A 21021-nucleotide genomic window follows, 5' to 3' on the forward strand; every position below is an offset into this window, starting at 1 on the left:
CAATTTGAGAGATATCAACCTCTCCTCGTATGACAACCCCTCCATCTCAGGCACCATTCTAGTAACCCTCCTCTGAACCTTTTCCAACAAGTCAATGTCCTTCCTTAGGTAATGAGCCCAAGACTTAGCACAATACTCCAAATGTGGCCTAACCAATGACCTATACAATGAAATTATAACCTCCATATACCTGTATTCAATATTTCTGTACATACAACTTAAAATCCTATTTGCTCTACCACTAAAGACCCTTCACAAAGATTTTTTTAGTACAGTAGTAATCTTTAAGAAGCAAGGTTATCTGAACAAGACTAAACTTGGAAAAGTTACATATCAATAGCCCCACTAGTGAACCAATAACAGCAGCAGTGTCAAAAATACTATCTATGAAAACAATATATACAAATATGACAATAACTGTCTAAACTATTTATTACTTACCTAAACAATTAAGAAGAAATGAAGTTACCTTCAGAACTGTTATAGACACTCCTGCCATCTCAAGGGATGTCATCAGGGTTCCAACATAAACACGTTCCACTAGCAACCCCATCAATTCTAGTGTTTTGTAGACGAAATTGTTATGATGCAACAAATTAGAGAAAAAAACATACAAATAAAAGACATTAAATATGGTTAAATTATAGTACTATATAAGTAAAATTGTAATATTGTTGAATTCATCATTGAATAACAATAAAATAAACACTAAATGCAAATATTAAGCAGTTAACAAAAAGCAAAATAAACTCAACAATACTGTAATGAAATAACTAGCCTTGCCAAAATTAACACACAGTATCTTATGAAATTCTCAACTATCTTATCTATCATTCCGAGATTGGCCAGTTCACCAAAATGTTTGCTCTCTAATACAGCAAAAACAATTTTCCAACAGACAAGTTTTTTTACCATTATGTATATTTCTTTTTATGACCACCATTTGATTCTTTATTTATCACCTTTAATTTCTGTATTTCATTTCTGGACACCAGAGTATTAGATATCTTTCAAATGTAAGAAATGTGACATTATCATCTTGCAACAAGGCACAGCATCCTACTTATTTATTATCATCATTTACATTTTTTAAAACTTAATACATTTAACCCCTCAATATTTTTCAAATATTATATCATCAATATTATGCTCATTTTCAAAAAATACTGATTTGCAACTGACCATATGTATGCTTCTTCAGATATGTTGTATAATGCTCATTTTGAGAATTCTTTGTGGTATCAAACCTTTGGTTCCATTAAAATTTAAAATCACCAGAAGAAATGTGTCCTGGTTCTAAACTTGGTGAATATTGGCAAAAATTGTTTATCATTTGTTTGTGGTATAAGATTGTTTTCTTTTTTCTTATTTTAATTCACATTTAAATATAAAGTCTGATCTCTTTAACCAGACACTATCGGCTAATTTCATTTGACAATAGCTTTTACCTACTTTTGTTCTTTAAACAAGTTTTTTGAATAGAGGTGTTACAACTTTAAAGATTAAACTCCTTCCATGATGACTCAATATTGTTCAATCTAGTGAAAAGGTAACATGTAAATCTGCTTCTCATAACCATCCATAAAAATAATTCTCACTTCTAAGAAATATGCTCATTCATAGGACAATGTTTAGTAGTACACATATATTATGTTCGTTTTCTTTCCTAATTTGGTCTTGAACATGCTTTGATGTAAAATGCTGGTTTGATTTTATAGAAAAAAAAATACTTAACACTTTGAGAAACTTCATTATTAGAAACAAACACGTATCATTATTTCTAAGTTGACTGGTTTCCAATTTCATGGTCATAATTTTTCATCCATATAAATACAAAAAACTATAGTTTTTTTTTTTCAAAACATGCTAACAGTAATAACTCACAAACAACCATTAGGTTCACTTGACTACTGTAAGATGGATATTCATAGCATTACCTTATTTGGCCACACTGCATGCATAATATTTTAAATGAATTCATTCCTCTCATAATGTATGACTTTATCAAAGAACAAATTAAACTAAAAAAATGAGCATTCTAGACTTGAAAGAAGATTACACAATTTGGCCAAGCAGCTAAAACCAAACTTCAAACAGAAATAGTGATTTGCTGAAAATGACTAAGTAGATAAAAAAATAAAAATATCATTGATTTCAAACTTATTACCAGGGAAAGTTTAGTTCTACACATAACTGAAATCAACAAAAATTAAAATAGATTTTGTGATTTTCATATCAGTAATAATAAATTTCAAACTAATCAGATGAGTAGAAATATACTCCATTTGAATAGCAACATTTTACTTCAAAACATAAGTCACACTTTCTACATTTATAAGCGTTTTGCCAAATCAATTAACTTAAAATGTTGTAAAACTGAATTATGAGGTACAAGCTAAAACTTTTTTTTTTCTTTTATGAATGATTAAAGGGGTTATAAAATTTGATAAAATGATTTACAAAAGAGCAGCCAGAAACTAGGAACTACTTAAAGTTGAAATAAATAGTATAACGTAAGGAGATAATTATACAAACAAACTTTATGTGATAATGTATGTAAAAACATTTTAAATCACAGGGATGATTGATCACACATCACAAACTTTCAGTTACTATGAGTTACCTATTTTGTTTGTGGTTACCCTATCAGCAGACAATACAAAAGTCAAAAAAGTATATAAAATACAGAATAGAGCCTTTTCTTTTACAGAATATAGAAAAACAAATATCAAAACAACTCTTAAATTTACTTTTTGCTCTTTTTCATACGCATTAGTTGCTAATAATCTTGTACACTGATTGAAATACTAATAATTCCTTCCAATGTTTCTAACATTTTCCAATACTTTAAGCAAGATGAAAAATAATGAATAGCAGACAGGCTTGGAACAAGTCAAATGATACAATATCTGAGGTAGTCATGGTTCTATATACACATTTTTGGTACATTAAGATATTGTGCACATAGGAAATATGCACCTGTTCAACTAGTGAAATTCTAGATCCTTATCTAAGTGTAATGGAAATAATCCAGTAAATAAATAGAGAACATTTTGTTTGTTTGTATTGTTCAGAGATATTTGCTCTGAAAACTAATTTTCATTAACAAAATTACATAAGAATTTTGTGTGTGATTCATAATTATAAATCTAAGATTCAATACAGAACTTGAACCGTTACTATTTTCATTCAATTACAGGTTTAAGTATGTGATAAAAATTTTTCTTAAAACAGTTTTTTAAGGATATGTAAATTAAGATTATATTGATACACATAAACTGACAATATCACAAATAAATTGCAATAATACTAAATTTCACATTAGAAAATGTAATAAATGTATTGTTGGCTACAAGCTTACCCAGATAACTAATTGTCTCTTTGGCAACTATGTTCATCTCCATCCGAGAAGTTCCCCCTAGATTGTTGATTACAACTGCAACACAATCACCTGAAATATAAAATACTTCACATGTAAAGTTTGATGTACACTATTCACAGGATACACATAAAACAATGTCACAGTATAATTTAGTACTTTTCTATTCTCTGATCCACCAATACATTACTTAAACACCAAGGACACACAGCAACTCATGCAAGAGTAATAAATGAGCAAAATATTATTTTCTCAGAGTTGATTTTTTTGCAATCCATTTGAAGTTTTGTAGAATTTTGTAATACATATAATGTAAAATCTGATAGATTGCTTTTCTGGGTAACATATCATTACTTTAAACTAAATGCCACTAAATTGTAATAAAATTAGTGTGCAATTATCTTATTTACAACTTTATTTTTTTACTGTGATATTAATAGAAAAGAAAAAGACAACTGAAAAATAATTCAACCTAGTTTAAAATATTTAAAAATAAAAGTTAATTAGGCTGAATTATTTGTTTCTAAAAGTCCTAATTTTTTTTTGGAATGGAAAACAAATTTATTACAAGTAGATTAATAATAATAAAATACAACACTAATAAACACAAATACAAAACATTATATACTATTTTCAAACCAAGAGCTTTTAGCTTATCTATGTTAATAACATTAATTATTTAGTATCAAATTAAATTAAAAAGTTAATTCAGCATATTACACATACTATTAATCTGGTAGACAGAACAGTGACATCATCATATAATCTTGATATTAAAAACCAATTTACGTTTTTCACCAGTGTCCACTGAAACTTCAGATAGAGATGCAAGATATGGTTTTAAATATCTATATACCTGACCAAGATTTGACTTTAAGTGCATAAGTAGTGAAACACTGTTATACTGTTATCATAAATGTCTTATTACCAAGACTACTTGGAACAGGCAATAAACAAAGATGTTCAAAACTATATATAAAAAAAAATATATTAAAATCAATATTATATTAAAATCAATTAACTTAACTTCTCATGTTCATTCACTCATGCTCATATCAAATTTATTGTGTGTACAATCAAAAGTATCTATCCTATCAACTGTTATACTTTATGAAGAATAAGGATTTTGCTTTCACACAAAAGCCTATGAAACTTTTTTATTTACTCCTTATTTCTTTGAGTACTAATACGTAGAATTATTCATTAATCAAAAACTTAGTTTTTATTTGGATAATCTCTGCTATTTCTAATTAAAATTAATGAATGTTTGTTTTATTCTTGTTATTTTCATATTTGTTTCTTTGCATTTTTTCATGACCTCTAGAATACAAACATACAAATTTCAACATTTTTCATATAATAAAAAAATAAGTACTAACAACTAAAATCCAAACCTTTTTTCACATCTAGCCTTGATGCTGATTCTGGATTAGTCATGTGATCCACCATCTTTTTCACAACATCCTGTGCTGGCATTACCTAATATACCATAAAAATTATAATTAGGTCCCTAACCTAAACCTGTTGCAAAATACTAATAAAAAAAACTTAATGTTTTATATTGAGCAACTTATAATCTTAGACTTAGTTGTCCATTTAAATTAAACATTTACAATTACACCAACTCAGCATCATGGACTATATCAGATGAGAGGACCAGTCTGTAGCATAGCAGCTTGAGAAGAAACATGTACAATTGCCTATTTGTGATTTCTGATAGTTAGAAAGTTTAATTATAATTTATTGAAAATGAAAAACTACATTTATACATTTTGTCAAAACATTCTTTATCTCATTATAGTGGTCTTATTGAAAATGGCCCAGCGGTATGTCTGTGGACTTACAATTCTAGAATCCGGGTTTCTATACCCATGGTGGGCAGAGCACAGATAGCCCTTTGTGTAGCTTTGTGCTTAACTACAAACAAACAAACTATTGTTTTTAAACAGTTTCCATTTAAAGATAACATGATAAATTATGCCTAGTGTTATCACCTGGATACTAGTAAGTTATAATAGATTTGTTACTGAACATTTTACTATTAACAGTTACATCTTGGTTTGAGGACTAGAAATTTTAGAAAACAAAACACATATATACACACACACACACACTATTTTAACATGAACAATACATTTGGAACAAAACCTAAAGGTTACCAATTATTTTACTGTTAATAACAGTATATAAATTGTTAGAGTCAGAACAAAATCATGTACACGTGTACTTCAATCCATATGAACAGACAGTTTGGAGATACAAATAGTTTTCATTTCATGACTTAATACTTTTAAAACAAAGTTTTGTGGAGCAGAAGTTTGGATTGTTCACTCATATACGAACTAAAACAACTGCTAATGACAGTTATTCTTTTATTTTAAAACATTTAAGAAACAAAAGTTTTATAACTCTCACAGTAACTCTTATATAAAAAATGGGTAAAATTATATACACAGGTATCTTCTTATAAGAATATTGTGTAACATATTTCTATTGTTTTGGGATAGTCTTTGCAAAAATGAAAATCTAATTACCTTTAGTCTCATCACACCTGCTTCTCCATGGACTCCTGTTTAAAATAGCAACACAGAAGAAAAGCATGCACCTTTACACATAAACATGCATGTATAAATCTATCAACTACCTTTAAACTGCCTACTTAAAATTATACAGAACAGATACATGCTATCAACATTACTATACAGCCACTTTGTTATTACAGCCACAAAAAACTTACTGAAGTGAATGAAAAATGTAAGCATTTTTTCAACACCTCCAATTTTCCAGCACTTCAGACTTACCTGTATATTCTGATATTACATTAATAAAATTACTGAGCAGCAGAACTAGTTGAAACAGTACACAAAACTCAAAACTTGTAATTCAAGTATGATGATCATTACCATTTAATTACACCTCATTAATATGAAAGTTTAGAAACTATTTTTAAATTAAACAAGACATAAACATGAGATGATCAGCTTAAATTAGAACTATTCATTAAACAATTAAAAGGCATGCATAACTTGAACAACAGCAGAAGGAAATATACTTTCAGACTTTAATGTGAAATGATAAAATGCAAGAGAAGGATAGTAGTGGATGCATAAAATCTGGAGTGAATTGCCAAACCAGAGATTTATTTAATTTCATTGAGATAAGGCCATACATAACAAAGAAGGTAAATTATGTTACATAACAGAGTGAGTTAAATAACACACTTTTTAAAAACAATAAAACTGTATGCAGACTGACAGACTATCTCCAAATTCTTCTTTTGTAAATCTTCTTTAAAAATAATGTTAGTATATAAATGATTCAAAATTTTACCATTGGAAACACTTAAAAAAGATTAAATATATTTTACAAAGAGATGGCAATACAAACAAAATAATGGTCTTCATAGTCAGATCCCAGAAATAGTTATCTAATAAAGTGAAACATCTAGAGTCATATCTAAGTTACTCATAGGAAAGCCATAAACTTCTTCACAAGCTCTTATTAGAATACAGAGAAATATTTTACTCATGTGTAAAATAAGTACTTTACTTTTAACCAAAATTAGTAAAAGGTTTTTATTCTATAGTTTTCCTAAATGTACTCCTATAAAGGTATCAAAATGTTTTAATTTTTTGTCAAGTCCAGCTTTCTATCATTATGAAATCTAATTTCATAAAGTTTAATTGCCATTTTATACTACATATTTAAAGGGGTATTTGTAAGTTTTGAAGTAGCAGAGAGATTGAAAGAAAGTAAAAAAAAAGGATCATCTTCTAATCAGTGACAATACATGGTTTATCCATTCCTAGCCTTCAAACTGACAGAACTGAACTAAACATAAATACCTTACCCAGACCCAATTCCATCTCATCAGATCCAAGACTAAAAGACGAATCACTTCCTGGGATGCTGCAAGGTGTAAGGCTGATTCCGATAGTTCCTTAATAATAACAATACGTAAAAATATTGTTAAATGTGAGATAATACTGTTCATTTTCCTAGAATTTTTAGCTTTGATTAACCATTTCTGTAAACATATCCCTAATAAACAGTATACGTAGGACTGCAATAATATATCTATTTATATAATACGAGTAAATTTTGGATTCTTTTCAAGTTTACCTGAGTGAGAGTATTCAAATAATACATCAGTAAGAAAGAAAACATATTTGGAAACCTAGTAATTTATAAATGCCTGTTCTCTCAAGATATCATGTCTAAAGTTAGTCTATTTTTTTAGAAACTGTGAAAAATGCATTACTGCTCTTTTCATTCAATGTGGTCTATGTTATGTGCTTGCAGTAAACAACAGATGTTCAATAAATACAGTAAGCTCTTATGACGTGTGTAACCTTCTCTACTCAGGATTCTAAGATGTTGCAATGATTACTGGTTTCATAATATGTTTTTCAAATAATTATTTGCCTATATCATTTCTCAGAAATTACAATATGCTGAGGACAGTTAAAATGCTACATTGTAAGAACAAAAGCTATGGAACAATTACCTCAATGAAAAATAATTTCATTCAATTCTCTGATAATGTAATTAATTCAAAATATTTTACATTAGAAGAGAGTCAATATTGGTACTACTCTGAGAAGTTTGTAACTTTTGTATTAATGTATCATCTCCAGTATTTTGTTACAAATTATAAGATATAAAATTAACAGATGGTAAAAAACAAATTTTGTTTGTAACAATGACAATGCTACAGTACCAATGATTTTTATTATTAACATGAAACAAATAGATTCAACCTCTTTGGTATTAGCTTTGATATCATCAACGTGAACAGGTTGTAACTCACATTTTACATATAAAGCCATTTTTTTCCCCTCTTTTTAGCACTCTATCCATATTAAACAATGTATAACCCTGTATTTCAAAGAAATTATTTTCATTATAATTACCTACATTAAGCCACGTTTCAGTTATTCCCATTACATCAGAATGTTCCAACCAATGTTCTAAAGTCATCCATTTTATTTCTTTTACTTCTAGCATTACAATAATAGCAGTCAGTTTACCCTTACATTAAAATTATCTTTATACCTTGTTCCCACACTATACCTCTCTTTGAATCTTATTTTTTTCTTCACTATTCTGTCCCTCTCCACACTCTAAACCTAGTTGTTCTTACAGTCGAGTAAATAGCCCTTGCAAACAAGCCAGTCCTTACCCTATTTAAATGTAAACCATTCAATCCAAAAAAACTCCATTTACTCATAAATTCAACCAGGTAGCTTGCTCTTCCTTACATATAAGCCTAGTGTTCAGCTCTAGCGACATACGTATAATTTCATCTCTACAGTTAAGTCTTAGCAGCATCCATGACAGAATTAAGTTATATTTACCCCACAAACTATCTTATCCCAGGTGCATACTAAATCATCTCCTATAACAATAACATCCTTATATCTTTCATTCATATCCTTATCAGTTCCTTTTATCATTCCCTCCTGAAGTTCATCATCTACACAAGCCGAATGCTGAAATCTGTTCTTTACCAGTATGCTCTTCTTTCACCACTAGCTCTACTTCCAATCTCCCTCAAGTCATCACTAGCCGCTGTATCCCTTGCATGCAAAATCTCAGTTTCCTCTCTTAAATCCTGCGACCACCTCCTGCAGTTTACCCTTCTCATTTTCTATCACTTCTGGCCTATTTAAACAGCCTCCAACTTCTCCTTTAACCTACAAACTCTTCATAAAAATTGTACAACTTCACTGTTAACTTCTTTAAATATGAATGTCAGCCCTAAATTTCCAAATAAAACCCACTCTTTGCACCTATCACACCTAACAAACTGTGAGCACTTAACATGTAAACTACTTTTATTCATTGTAGCCTGGGAATAAATAATCAACACTAAATGAAGTAGCTTATTGATGACACTGTCAAGCTTAATGTAAAAGTTAAATATGTTACACTATTTTATAACTACCTTATCTTCTCACAAAATTAGTTTGTCTTTAAAATGAAAAATGACAGTTTATTTAGCTTTTTTTTTTATTAATACAACTGATCTTGTTTTATAACTTACTGACATCAATACAACAGATATGATATACAAGTTTCTAATAACATGCAATAAATTCTAATTTAAACAATTTACTAATGTAATAAATTTTCAGCAGATATCAAATAGTAATAGAAATGCTGATATTTTAAGATAAACAAATTATTCTTTTTACTTAACCAAAACTAGAAGCAGTAGTTACCTGAAATTGCCTGATTATCAAAAACTAAACCTTAATGTTGTAACATTAGGCTAACTGTACCTGTATTAATGAAACCTAAGTGTTCTATCTCAAGCAAACTAACTAAAATGCACTCAAATAACAACTTGACTTTAAAATATTGAAATAGAACTTATCTTCTCTATTTTAACTTACAAAAACAATAACTTCTTTGTTCAGCATTCAGACCTTACTAACATCCAGTAGAAGAAATCATCCCATATTTAATAACAAGTACACACACCTTGTTTGGGATTTAATAAATACTTCATTTTATGCATTACTTTGTGTCTAGTCTCTTTCATTCCCAAACTCAGTTATTTAGAGGTTCAGTACTACTTCAGAATAAATCTGCTGAAAAACCTCCTGTAAAGCAGGCCTATCCCATTGCCTTAAAGTTAATTCAGTTTGACCTGGGTTTACCATACTGCTATTGGCAAAGTCTAGCTAAAGAGCTCTAATATTGAAAATAAATGCCTCTTAGGAAGTGAATTACAATGAATAGAAGATAGATCTAAAATAATATTTCTACACACACTTATTTGATTAAAAACCCATTATATATATTAATTCAGAATATTCTAAAGAAAAACATTGCAGTCAAGTATAAATTATTCAATTCACTTTTTTTCTCAGATACACATAGTTTAGTTTTGCTTCAAGCAACAAATAATTAAAAATCAGATACTAAGGCAGAAATAATTACTCCTCACCTGAATTTTCAGAAGCATGCTTCACTATTTCACAAATCTCTTTCAAAGACTTTCCTTCTTCTGCTAGAGCACCTGCAATCTATAATGTAACACCCATATACAAATTATTTAGTAAAATCTCTACAATTTAAGTATCATATTACAGAACAAAACTAACTACTATCACTGTACACTTAACATAAAAACAATTAATAGTCAATAACAGTATCTCTCAGATGTTTTACTTGATATCACCTTAAACATGAGAACGATGCCACACAGTCCACGTCTACCAGCACTTTTATCACTGCTTTGTAGAGCACAATCTTCACCAACAACAATCATCTCTACATTCAAACCATCCAACTTAGCTTTCTCCATGGCTGATCCAAAGTTAAGTCGATCTCCAGTGTAATTAGCTGCAATAATTAGTGTTCCAGCTGAAATTAAGAAAACACCTGTTTGATGAAATGCAATTACAGCTTTTCTATAAATATTGATAATTAAACTTTCACAAGAATGACTCACAATAAAAAGAAAAAAAAAGTTGTTTTAGAGGATCTGAAGTAAGCTTACATCAACTAACTTACTTTTCAGTAACAAATGCAAGTTAGCTGATATGTTTATTTTAGAGCATAGCCACATTGGGCTATCTGCTGTGTCCACTGCAAGAACTGAACCCCAGTTTTTAAGAGTTCTAAGTCTATAGACTTATTACTGTCCCATCAGAGGATGGCAAGTTAGCATTTATGTGGCTAATTCATATGTTGTTGTTGTTTTTTCATAGCATGCTGCATATGGTGCAAGAAGGTTAACAGCGAGTGTCCTTCAATGGTAGTTCAAATGATATCTTGAAGTTACTGAATCTCCTATGTTTGAATGGGAATGACCAGTCATGTGGGTAATGCTTGCTACTCTGGGTAAATACAGTTTCCTGCAAAGTAAGAAACTTTGGATTTAATCATTCTAGAACATGATTTAGTAGGGCAATCAACTTAAAGAAAGAATCAAATAAAAACACTCCATTCCAATAATTCAAGCACATACACTGTGTTTGTGTTAAGTGTGTTACAATATATATATTGTTCATTTCTTATTATATTTTGTGTCTAATACTTTATTTAATTTATTCTCACAACTAAGTTTCTCAGATATTTATCATTGTTTCATAATAAATATCTTGATTTGGTCTCCTGTTATTATTCAGACCTAGTTCATTCCTCTACAGTTAATTCAGTTTTATTTGGACTTACAACAGAGCGAATAAGAAGAAAACTTTGATGCCATGACCATAATATATCATTGCTGAGTTTGCTGTTCCTGCTGAATTATGCACTACCCTTAATTAAAGCTTAAATACCTCTTAATGATAGAAATGGCATTATCCACAACTAGAATAACTTATGAACAAAAGTTCAGTTACTAAAGAGAGATGGTTGTCTGAGAGTTGTATGGTAGAAAACATGTCCTCTCCTGAGTGTCAGACTTTTGCTAATGTTATGAACGGTGAAGGCCTATGACTTCTATCTCATTACAGCTAATGGAGCCAATCAATGTATAGTGCACTCAGAACAATTGTCCATACACTTCCCTGAGGATCAACCTCAGTGTGAGAGAAACATAGATGACTAAGGACTGTCATGGTGTTGTGGCAACTGTAAAGTCTGAGACTGAGTGGGGTGGTATGTATATAACATACAAATTAATGCCAGCTACATTACCCACTGTACCCCAACCAAAGCTCTGGTTGGAGCTTCCTGAGAACATCAGAGAGAGACTGTAGATGCTTGATGGACAATGTCCACTAACAGGAGCTATCTCACAAGAAGGTGAGAGGGCAAACACCGAACAGTGGAGTAAATGTATCATGGTGCAATAGTGAGCCTTTCCAAATTGGAAGGAATACTGTTGAGACAATCATGGATCCAAAAGAAGCATGAGATTGTGCAAAGCCAATAGATGAGTTGCTGAGCACACTTCTTCATTCTACCACCCAGAAGAAGGAGTCTACCCTTTGTCATAATGTGCTTACAATGTCATCTCATCCAGCTGATGGTCAGAAGCCAGGAAGAAGAGAGTTTGGCTTTATTTACAGTACAGCAAAGAAAGACTTGGCCTATTTTCTGAAGCAGTTCCGGCAGAAAACTACTTGGAATGGCTGTACTCCAGAACAGGCTGTACAAAACTTTGTTCTGAGAATGATCAACACCATTTGCATGGTAAAGGTTACCATTCAATGGCCTCAGCACTTTGCAAAGAATCCTAATTGACCAGTTTGTGGAAAGGCTATTCAGTGAAATAATGCAGCACCACTTGGGTATAAGTGATTTTCTCATCCTTACTGTTATGATGTGGTATAAAGTGGTAACTTAAAACCAGTCACAAAGGAGGAAGAAGCCTGTAATAGTAACTACAATGACTTCACTTTAGACAGACTATCCTACCAAAGAACTCACTTCATATCAGATTCAAACCCTTCCAAGAGTCAACCAATTTCCCACACATCCAGGAGTTGCAATGTAATCACACTGGTATCCAGTGTATAGACAAAGCTATCATGATCCTCCTACAGTTATATACTGCAACCTAAGTTGCATATACCTCTATCAGGATGTCATCCTGGTAGAAAGAAGCAAAAGAGCTGCTTTTCCTGTAGAACATCAGGTCACTTTTGAATGAACAGCCAATACCTTGCTCAGAAGCAAGATAGACAAGGTCATTGGTTCTGACCAATGGTGCAACAGATGCAAGAGAGCACAAACAAAAGACAATGACCACTACAGTTACAGAAAGCTAGAGGAGCCGAAGTCAGGTTTGGTTACTGACTTCACAGGGTACAACAAACAGCTTGCATCCAAAAGTGTGGTGGATAGCCTAGTTCTCTCTCAGAGATGGATTGGTCTTGTTAAGTGCCCGATGGAATAAAAGGGTGAAAGACAGAGTCATGGTTGATAAAACAGTGGCCAGAACACTGGTAGATCTTGTGGTATATTAGGTGATCCAAGCAAATCCATTACTCAGACCAGTCAACGGTCTCCATTCGAGCAAATGGAGATAAACTAGCCATGAATAGAGAAATCACACTCCAACTATATACAGGAGTCTTCACTTAAACAACAAAGATAGTCATTGCTAACCTTGGTTCTGGCAGTTGCACTCTTGAGATGGACATATTGTAGAATTTAATAGTCAGTTTTACCTATGCAGCTGATGAACTGAAGTTCCATAATAGTTATCTCATGTCAACCAGATTGACCCCAAAAACATGGCCTCAAAGAGTGTATATGAAAGTTACAATACCTCCATGTATGCACGTGGTGTTGTATGGTTTACTATGGACAAAGTCAGCACATCAATGTGCCTTTTATTTTCATTAACTGTGGTGAATGTTTTAATTTTGACAATGAAATATTTGGCAGGAAGTGAATTTTCACCTAAGGATAAATGTAACGACAAGGCTCATACTATGTCTGAGAGGAAAAGAATTTTACTTGTTTTTCAGTAAGAATAGTGAAAGATATTTCAATTGAAAAAAATCAAAAAAATTTTCTTTTGAGAAGGCAAAATATCAATAGTATATTAAATTTCTGGTTAGTACTTTAAATATCATAACAAATATAAGGTTGATGTACCCAGTGCTTTACTTGGTTGTAACAGACTGAAATATCTAATAAAGCAACAGTTTTCTAAATATTTTCTTAACATAGTTGCAGCACAAGGTACAGTATAAGATACATGAAAATGCAGACACAGTGAGTGTGCTAGAGAAAGATGGAAAGTAACAACTTCACAGTGAAACTTTACATCTCATACCCAAGCTAAAACAATTTTGGAACTACAAGAAGATCCCTAGGAAAAGACAGTCTAAACATTAGTGGATTTTAATGGTCAAAAGTAAGAGTTGATGTCACTTATTTCAAGTCAGCTCATTTGTGTAGGAACCAGTTTGCAGTCAATTCCTTTCCTACTGTAATTAAGTGCTGTTTATGTAACAACCAGATGGTAGTGGAAGGAATAGATTTGGATCAAAGGGTAAGTACATTGGTCATTGTCATAGGAATTGCAACAGGGAACAATGTGGTTATTGGTCAAGCAGAGATCTAATGAAGCCAGTGGACCAAGAAGTTCACAGGCTCTAGGAATACACGTTCTATGGTCAATTACAGCATAAGCACATGCAAACCTTATGGAAATGTTGCTTGACTAAAGTAATCCACTGATTATCTGCCTCTAAAAGTAGCAAAAATCCTAAAACAAAATAACTAATGTACTTTGTCATCCACTTTACAGTTATCATACAAAAAAATTATAGTAATTGAGCCAGCCAACTGTAGGTGATGGATGCTAACACAAATATAGTGGATCATCTTCATAGTAGTATATTAATTTTCCTGTTAAGGGTCATTAACACTATTATTATTTTTTATTATAAGGTGCTTTGATACATTTGTGTCATGTTTTGTACAAAGAATATCCATGTATTAAGTGTGTGTGTATGTTTATGTTCTTTCACTAACTTTTATATAATCTTGTGATATATTGTAATTGACCTATGTTAAGAGATTATTATTGTTCTATTGCAACATTGTACTGACAGATTTAATCTATTTATGATTTTATTACTTATTATTAGTATTATTGTTAAAGGATTACTACTACTACCATGCACTCAACAGCTCAAAGTTTTGTTTCTTTCTTGTGAAGTATTGCATGCCTATTTATGTTAAAGAGTTGTATCTTATGCTTATCATTTCTAAAATACTATAGTTTAGGTCAGTTTCTTTACTATAGTAAAAGGGTATAGAACTGATGAAGAAAGTATTGAAGAGAGGAGTACTACAGTAATCCATAATTTATAAAATACAAGTTTTGATATATTTCAGACCATTTCAAAAACAAATACTTAGGAGAGCAAATCAGTTCACACACTCACCATGGTTCAGGGTTTGAGCAAATGCTTGCTAACCTATTGGATCTTGTGGAAAGATACAGCTAAAGAATGGCAACTTGAAGATCATAATGAAAATCTTTGTTATTATACAGTTACTTCTCTCTTAAACCACTGTACAAACTAATTACATTATCACATGTGGTCTGTTATCTTAGGTTCTTTCAAGACTTTTGGATAATTTATGGTGAAACGAAATTACATTTGCAGTGTGCAATTTTCAAGAACAGTACAGTTATATGGGTAAAATTCACATGGCAAGGTAAGTGAGACAGAACAATTGCAAACAACAGCACTTTACAGGAGAGTAAGAGAATATTTGATACTTCTCGGCATATTATGTTATAATAAGAATCTACTAGCACTTGGTTTCATTACAATAAAGTGACACAGTCTCATAATGATTATTTCTAAACTTTAATCAGAAACTGCATAAGAATATCAGAAATCAAAATCTAAAATATAATGCTGTAATTATTGTCATTGCATATGGACAATGAGGAACCATTTAGCCCTTCAAGGTTGTCCTTGCAAACCTATCCTGAAAAAAAGAGTAAAAATTAAAACATTATTTATTTTTCAAGAAATAACCAATTCTCCCTTTAAGCCCTTGTAAGGTACGAGTCTCCACTACTACTGCCATCAACTCATTCCATAATAAATCTTATCTTTTTTCCAAATCTTAAAGTTGTATTCTCTCATCTATTTGTCTTCAGAATACATCACAAAGAAATTGAGGCATTTGTCCTATATCCTATTAACCTCCTTGTTAAGAACATTTTTGTAACAGACATGATAAGCATAAACTTTGAAAACCTAGAATCACTTTTTTTTTTAATGTACAGTATTGGAATGATTTCCTTACTGGTTCATCACATAGGTAAGTCTACTTGCAATAATATCAATTAAAAACAATAATCAAAATTAACAAAGTCAAAATAATAAAATTTTGTAAGTCAAAATTAGCAAGTCACACAATTTATGATTACAAAAATTACACTCGCACTATTCTAAGTTTTGAGTACAACATAAAAATATTTGTTCTTTCATGATGTTAAGAAAATACATAGGTTAAAAAAAATCTATTTAAAAAACAAACAAACTACAATTCAAGTGCTTTCCACAGGTGGACCTTTCTTCATCATAACATTTAAGAATATCATTTTGTATTTAAAAAACAAACAAACTACAATTCAAGTGCTTTCTACAGGTGAACCTTTCTTCATCTTAACATTTAAGAATATCATTTTGTAAAATTATGCGATGAAGTGGTTTGAGAAGGTAATTTTTATAGTATCATTAATGTTTGAACAGCTTACTGGCCTCCACCCAAAAAATAAAAAATAGCAATTTTGTTTTTAAATATAAATGTTTCAATTGAACATCTCATTCATAAAAAGTTTAATACAATACTTGCATACTTTTCAAAAATACTTTTACATGTAATAAATACCAAAAACTCAGTAGAATCAAATACTTAGGTAGTGCTCTAAAGATTGCAAAAATTCTGGTGTCCTACAATGTAGAATTAAACCTTATTTATAACCTATCTGAAGCTTTTTGATAGCTTTTTTTAAATAGGGATAATGTTACAATTTTTTTATTTATTAAATTCAGATGAATGTTCACCATTTTGAGTGATAAACTTAATGATCATGTGCATATCTGATTTTGCTAATACTAAAAAATAAATATGAAGCCCAATCTATCTTGATTCACTGCTTGTTAGAGTTATAGCAGTTCTGGGGAATTCCACCCCTCATCAGTAACCCTGGACAAGGGAAACATCAAAGGAACAAGAGTAATCTTTTTTACAGTCAGAGAGTGAATATTATAATATGATTTTGCTTATGTTTTTGTGCAATTTTGATAATGAACATTTAAATCTACTCAAGAACCAAGCATCTTAATTTTAAAGTTTAGTAATCTTACACTATATCACAACAGAAACTACAAAAAATTATAAAAAAAGTAAAATATATTACATTTACTTCCTGAACCTACAGCATGAAGTGCCATTAGTATAGCTTCAGAAGAGGGTGAAGTAAAAATTTCTCCAGGCACAACTGCTGTGAGCATGCCAGGTCCCACAAACCCTAAATCAGAAAAAAAAAATCAATATTGAAAATATATATCTATAAAGCATTTTAAAACATATGTACAAAAACAAGCTGAGGTCTAGCTTCCAATTTAAAGAGAAATGCTTACATAAATGTTGAAGCAACCTTACACTATTAACAGCAATAAAATCATAGCTAAAAAATAAAAAATAACCATTTTATAAAGGAACATTTAGAAATTTTCTGTGCATATCTTTTTCTTAGTTAATTGTATTGTTCAGTAAAAACAAAATGATGGGTTATTTCTTGTAAGTTTCAGTTTAATAAAGAATGCATCACATTTTCACACAAAACTGCAAAAAAAATCTGTAACTTATAGTATAAAAGCAGATGTTCAGCATAAATATTATTAGATAGTGAGATCACTTTACAGCCTAATCTTTCACCTTTGTTTATTTCCACATTGTTCATGAATGGTTTCTTCAACTGATGATAAGTATTCTATCTCTAAAACCTAAGAAGTAGCTTAAATATTTGCAACAACGAATTAATATTGGAGGATACATCAGACATCTAATGCTTCTAATTAGAGCTAGAGAGCAGTTTAAGTTACCTATAATACAGGTTAATTCTGTTTTAGAAGAATGGTTCTGAAAATAAAGATAACATAATGAATGAATATAATTATTTGTTTCTATTATTGAAAATATATTTCACTTAATAAAATGGGTTAATTTCATTTCCAAGGTAACATGAAGCTATATAAATTTAATTGGCTTACATCCCCAGTACAAGTTATGCAAACTTATAAAATATTAAAGAAACCTCTGATAAAAGTTATGTTTCTTATAAAAAAAGAAAAAGATTTATGTTAAGTATCAATACTGAAAATAAGAACTCTTCACACTTGCCACAGTGGAATGGTTCATGTCCCGAACCTCCACCGCTAACCAAGGTTACTCTTCCAGACTGCCTGTATTCTTCAAAGTCATGGCGAATAACAACACGACCTCCAGTGGTACTACTGTTACTAATCAGACGAAGTCCTGGATGAATAGCAGTTATCCCTAATAAATTATCATACACACAATTTTCGGGGGAATTTATAAGTTTCTTAAATCGTCCCTTGCTACTCATTCTTTCGGTATATTTCATGCCACCCAGTGGCACAGCGGTATTTTTGCGGACTTACAACGCTAAAAATCGGGTTTCGATACCCGTGGTGGGTAGAGCACAGATAGCTAATAGTGTAGCTTTGTGCTTAACTACAAACAAACAAAAATAAAATAATATATTCACTAAAAAATATGCTCTCCCAATTTAAAAAATACATTATTGGCCCAACTGGTCACTGTTTGATCGTCTGACGCGGACGCTGTCAAAGGTTTATTTATCAAATTACAGAGGGCCTTTGGAAAAAGTAATTCACGTGAGGAGTGATTAAGACAACTTGTTGCTGTAGTGGGGCGAATAATAAATTAGGTAGTCAGAGACAACAATGAATAAACAAATAACGTATAATGATCTGAGATGTCACAATATATTATACCAGAAACAACATCACAGCTGCACCAATTACCCTAGTAAGTTGATAAATATATGGTTTAATGTTTGTAACAGATATCAAATTATTTTATTGAAAGTCACGATTTCGATCTGTAATTGTTTTGGTAAAATTTGAAAAATATGCACAATAAAATCGCCCTCAAAAACAACACGGATTTATCAGAATTTATATTGTCTACTAGTAAACCAAATGTATCCATAAAATCGTACCAATTTCCAGAAGGTGGACGATAAATATCTATCGTTGTAAGTCCGCAGACATCACTGGACGGGGGGGGGGGGGGCATATAATTTTATATTGTGGTACTTTGGGTCATGTCATTGAACAGATAAGTCATAGATAACGGCGTCAGTTGTAACAACGTGAGACATCATACAAAGAAACAGCAAACACAGAACATTCAAAGACGCTCTATAGTTCCAACCATATTACTATTATTAGTGACAATACATTTTTTCGGTATTTCTACGTGCGTAGACATTTTACTGTGTTCAACAACTCTCCAATCATATATGAAGGCTAGCTGTACAAAACCTCTATTTAGGATATGGTGTTGAAAAAACCCAGAAGTGTTCCCTTTTCACCACCTGAAAGCAATTTGTTACGACAGCGAAAGTCACGTGACGCTGCTAGCGCATACGTGAATGAGTTTCTCGTATTCTCAGGGAACTCCTCGAATTTTGGCGAACCCCCTTCTCTAGTATATAAGCCTGGCAGGGGAAGCCAGCGCGTTAAGATAAAGTGTGAGTTTTGCACTTGTAGCGAAGTTATCGAGATTGTCAATCGCTGTGATTTATAGCATGTATTATAAAAGTTGTTAAGTTTAAACTGACGAGAAACGTATTGACTGTGGAATTACCGTTGTATCAAAAAAGAATAAACTGGTTTAATCAAGAAAGACTTGTATCGCTGAAGTTCCCCAGTAAGAATTTCCACCGGAAATTAACAAACAATCAGATAGTAACAAATTAGTGTCAGAGAGTGGGAGGAAAAGGAAAAAAAGAAAGAAGATGGAAACAAGAAGTGGCAAATCAAACTACAGCTTAGCAGATTGGATGGCAGCAATTCAAGAACAGCAAAAGAAACTTTTTGTTTATTTTCTTTCTCCTCTAACCACTGCTGTAGCCTCTCTTCTTGTTTCTTTTCTTTCTCCTCCAACCACTGCTGTAGTCTCTCTTCATGTTTCTTTTCTTTCTTCTACAACCACTGCTGTAGTCTCTCTTCTTGTTTATATTCTCGTTCTTCTTGATCACCCCTATTGCTGACATTCATGTCTGGAATGCGACTTCTGACAGGACTGAAGATGTCTGCATTATGGTTTAGCTGCGGAAGGGGCTTCCCGTTGTCTGGGGCTGATTAGGTTGATGGCTAATATATCCTCCTTGTGTAAAAGACAGTAAATCATATTTTAATGTATTTGATTCACTTTGAAATTTACTAATCTTTTCCATTTGTGTATGCTGGCTTTCTCTCAATTGTTGGAGACTTTCCTCCTGTTTCTTTTCTTGTTCCAGTTGCCATTGGTGCTGGTTCTCCTCCAACCACTGATGTAGTCTCTCTTCCCATCGAATTACTGTGGCTTCCTTCATACTAGAGCATATAAATCACAATTTAAGCTCCTGGCAGAAATGAATGGATGGACAGAAGAGCAGAAAGCAGTACCTGACAATGAACTTGAAGGGACAACCACTGGAAATACTTGGACAGTTGTCAGCAGACGACAGGCACAACTATAGAGCACTGGTAGCTGCTCTAGAAATCATATATGGAACTCAAAATCAGTTCGAAGTCTACAGGGCTAGGTTTAGGACTAGAGTCTGTGCTCAAGGGGAGAGCCTGCAAAAGCTGGCATGGGATTTGGAAAGTATGGCACACAAGGCCTACCCAACTGCACCACCTGATATCCTCAAGCTGTTGCTGAGGGATCAGTTTGTAGATGTCTTGGACAGTTCACAAGTGAAGCAAGCACACCCCTTTACTATGCAGGATGCAATGACCAGAACTTTTGAATTTGAATCCTACATTAAGTGCAGCGCAGAGGTACCAAGGTTGGTACAGTCATCAGATTCAAGGCCAGAAAAGGGCAGCTGTAACAAACCTTGGTACAAGAGAGCCAGCAACTTCAACACAGGG

General features: G+C 31.8%; 1 protein-coding gene across 4 annotated transcripts in view; it reads right to left on the reverse strand.

The window, feature by feature from the left end:
• Positions 1 to 21021, reverse strand: part of LOC106477693 (triokinase/FMN cyclase-like) — a 51111-nt gene that overhangs the window by 11324 nt on the left and 18766 nt on the right. For 2 of the 4 annotated variants that reach the window (XM_013938241.2, XM_013938236.2), the window contains exons 1-9: positions 18233 to 18473; positions 17247 to 17357; positions 10569 to 10753; positions 10335 to 10413; positions 7230 to 7319; positions 5914 to 5948; positions 4774 to 4858; positions 3362 to 3451; positions 442 to 558 (exon numbers count right to left, since the gene is read on the reverse strand). In XM_013938241.2, the coding sequence (XP_013793695.1) occupies positions 442 to 558; positions 3362 to 3451; positions 4774 to 4858; positions 5914 to 5948; positions 7230 to 7319; positions 10335 to 10413; positions 10569 to 10753; positions 17247 to 17357; positions 18233 to 18458 (1018 nt within the window). In that variant the 5' untranslated portion in view covers positions 18459 to 18473. The other 2 variants (XM_022381490.1, XM_022381489.1) reach the window with 2 other exon arrangements.

Source organism: Limulus polyphemus, unplaced genomic scaffold, assembly GCF_000517525.1.
Source record: "Limulus polyphemus unplaced genomic scaffold, Limulus_polyphemus-2.1.2 Scaffold168, whole genome shotgun sequence".
Lineage (NCBI taxonomy): Eukaryota > Metazoa > Arthropoda > Merostomata > Xiphosura > Limulidae > Limulus > Limulus polyphemus.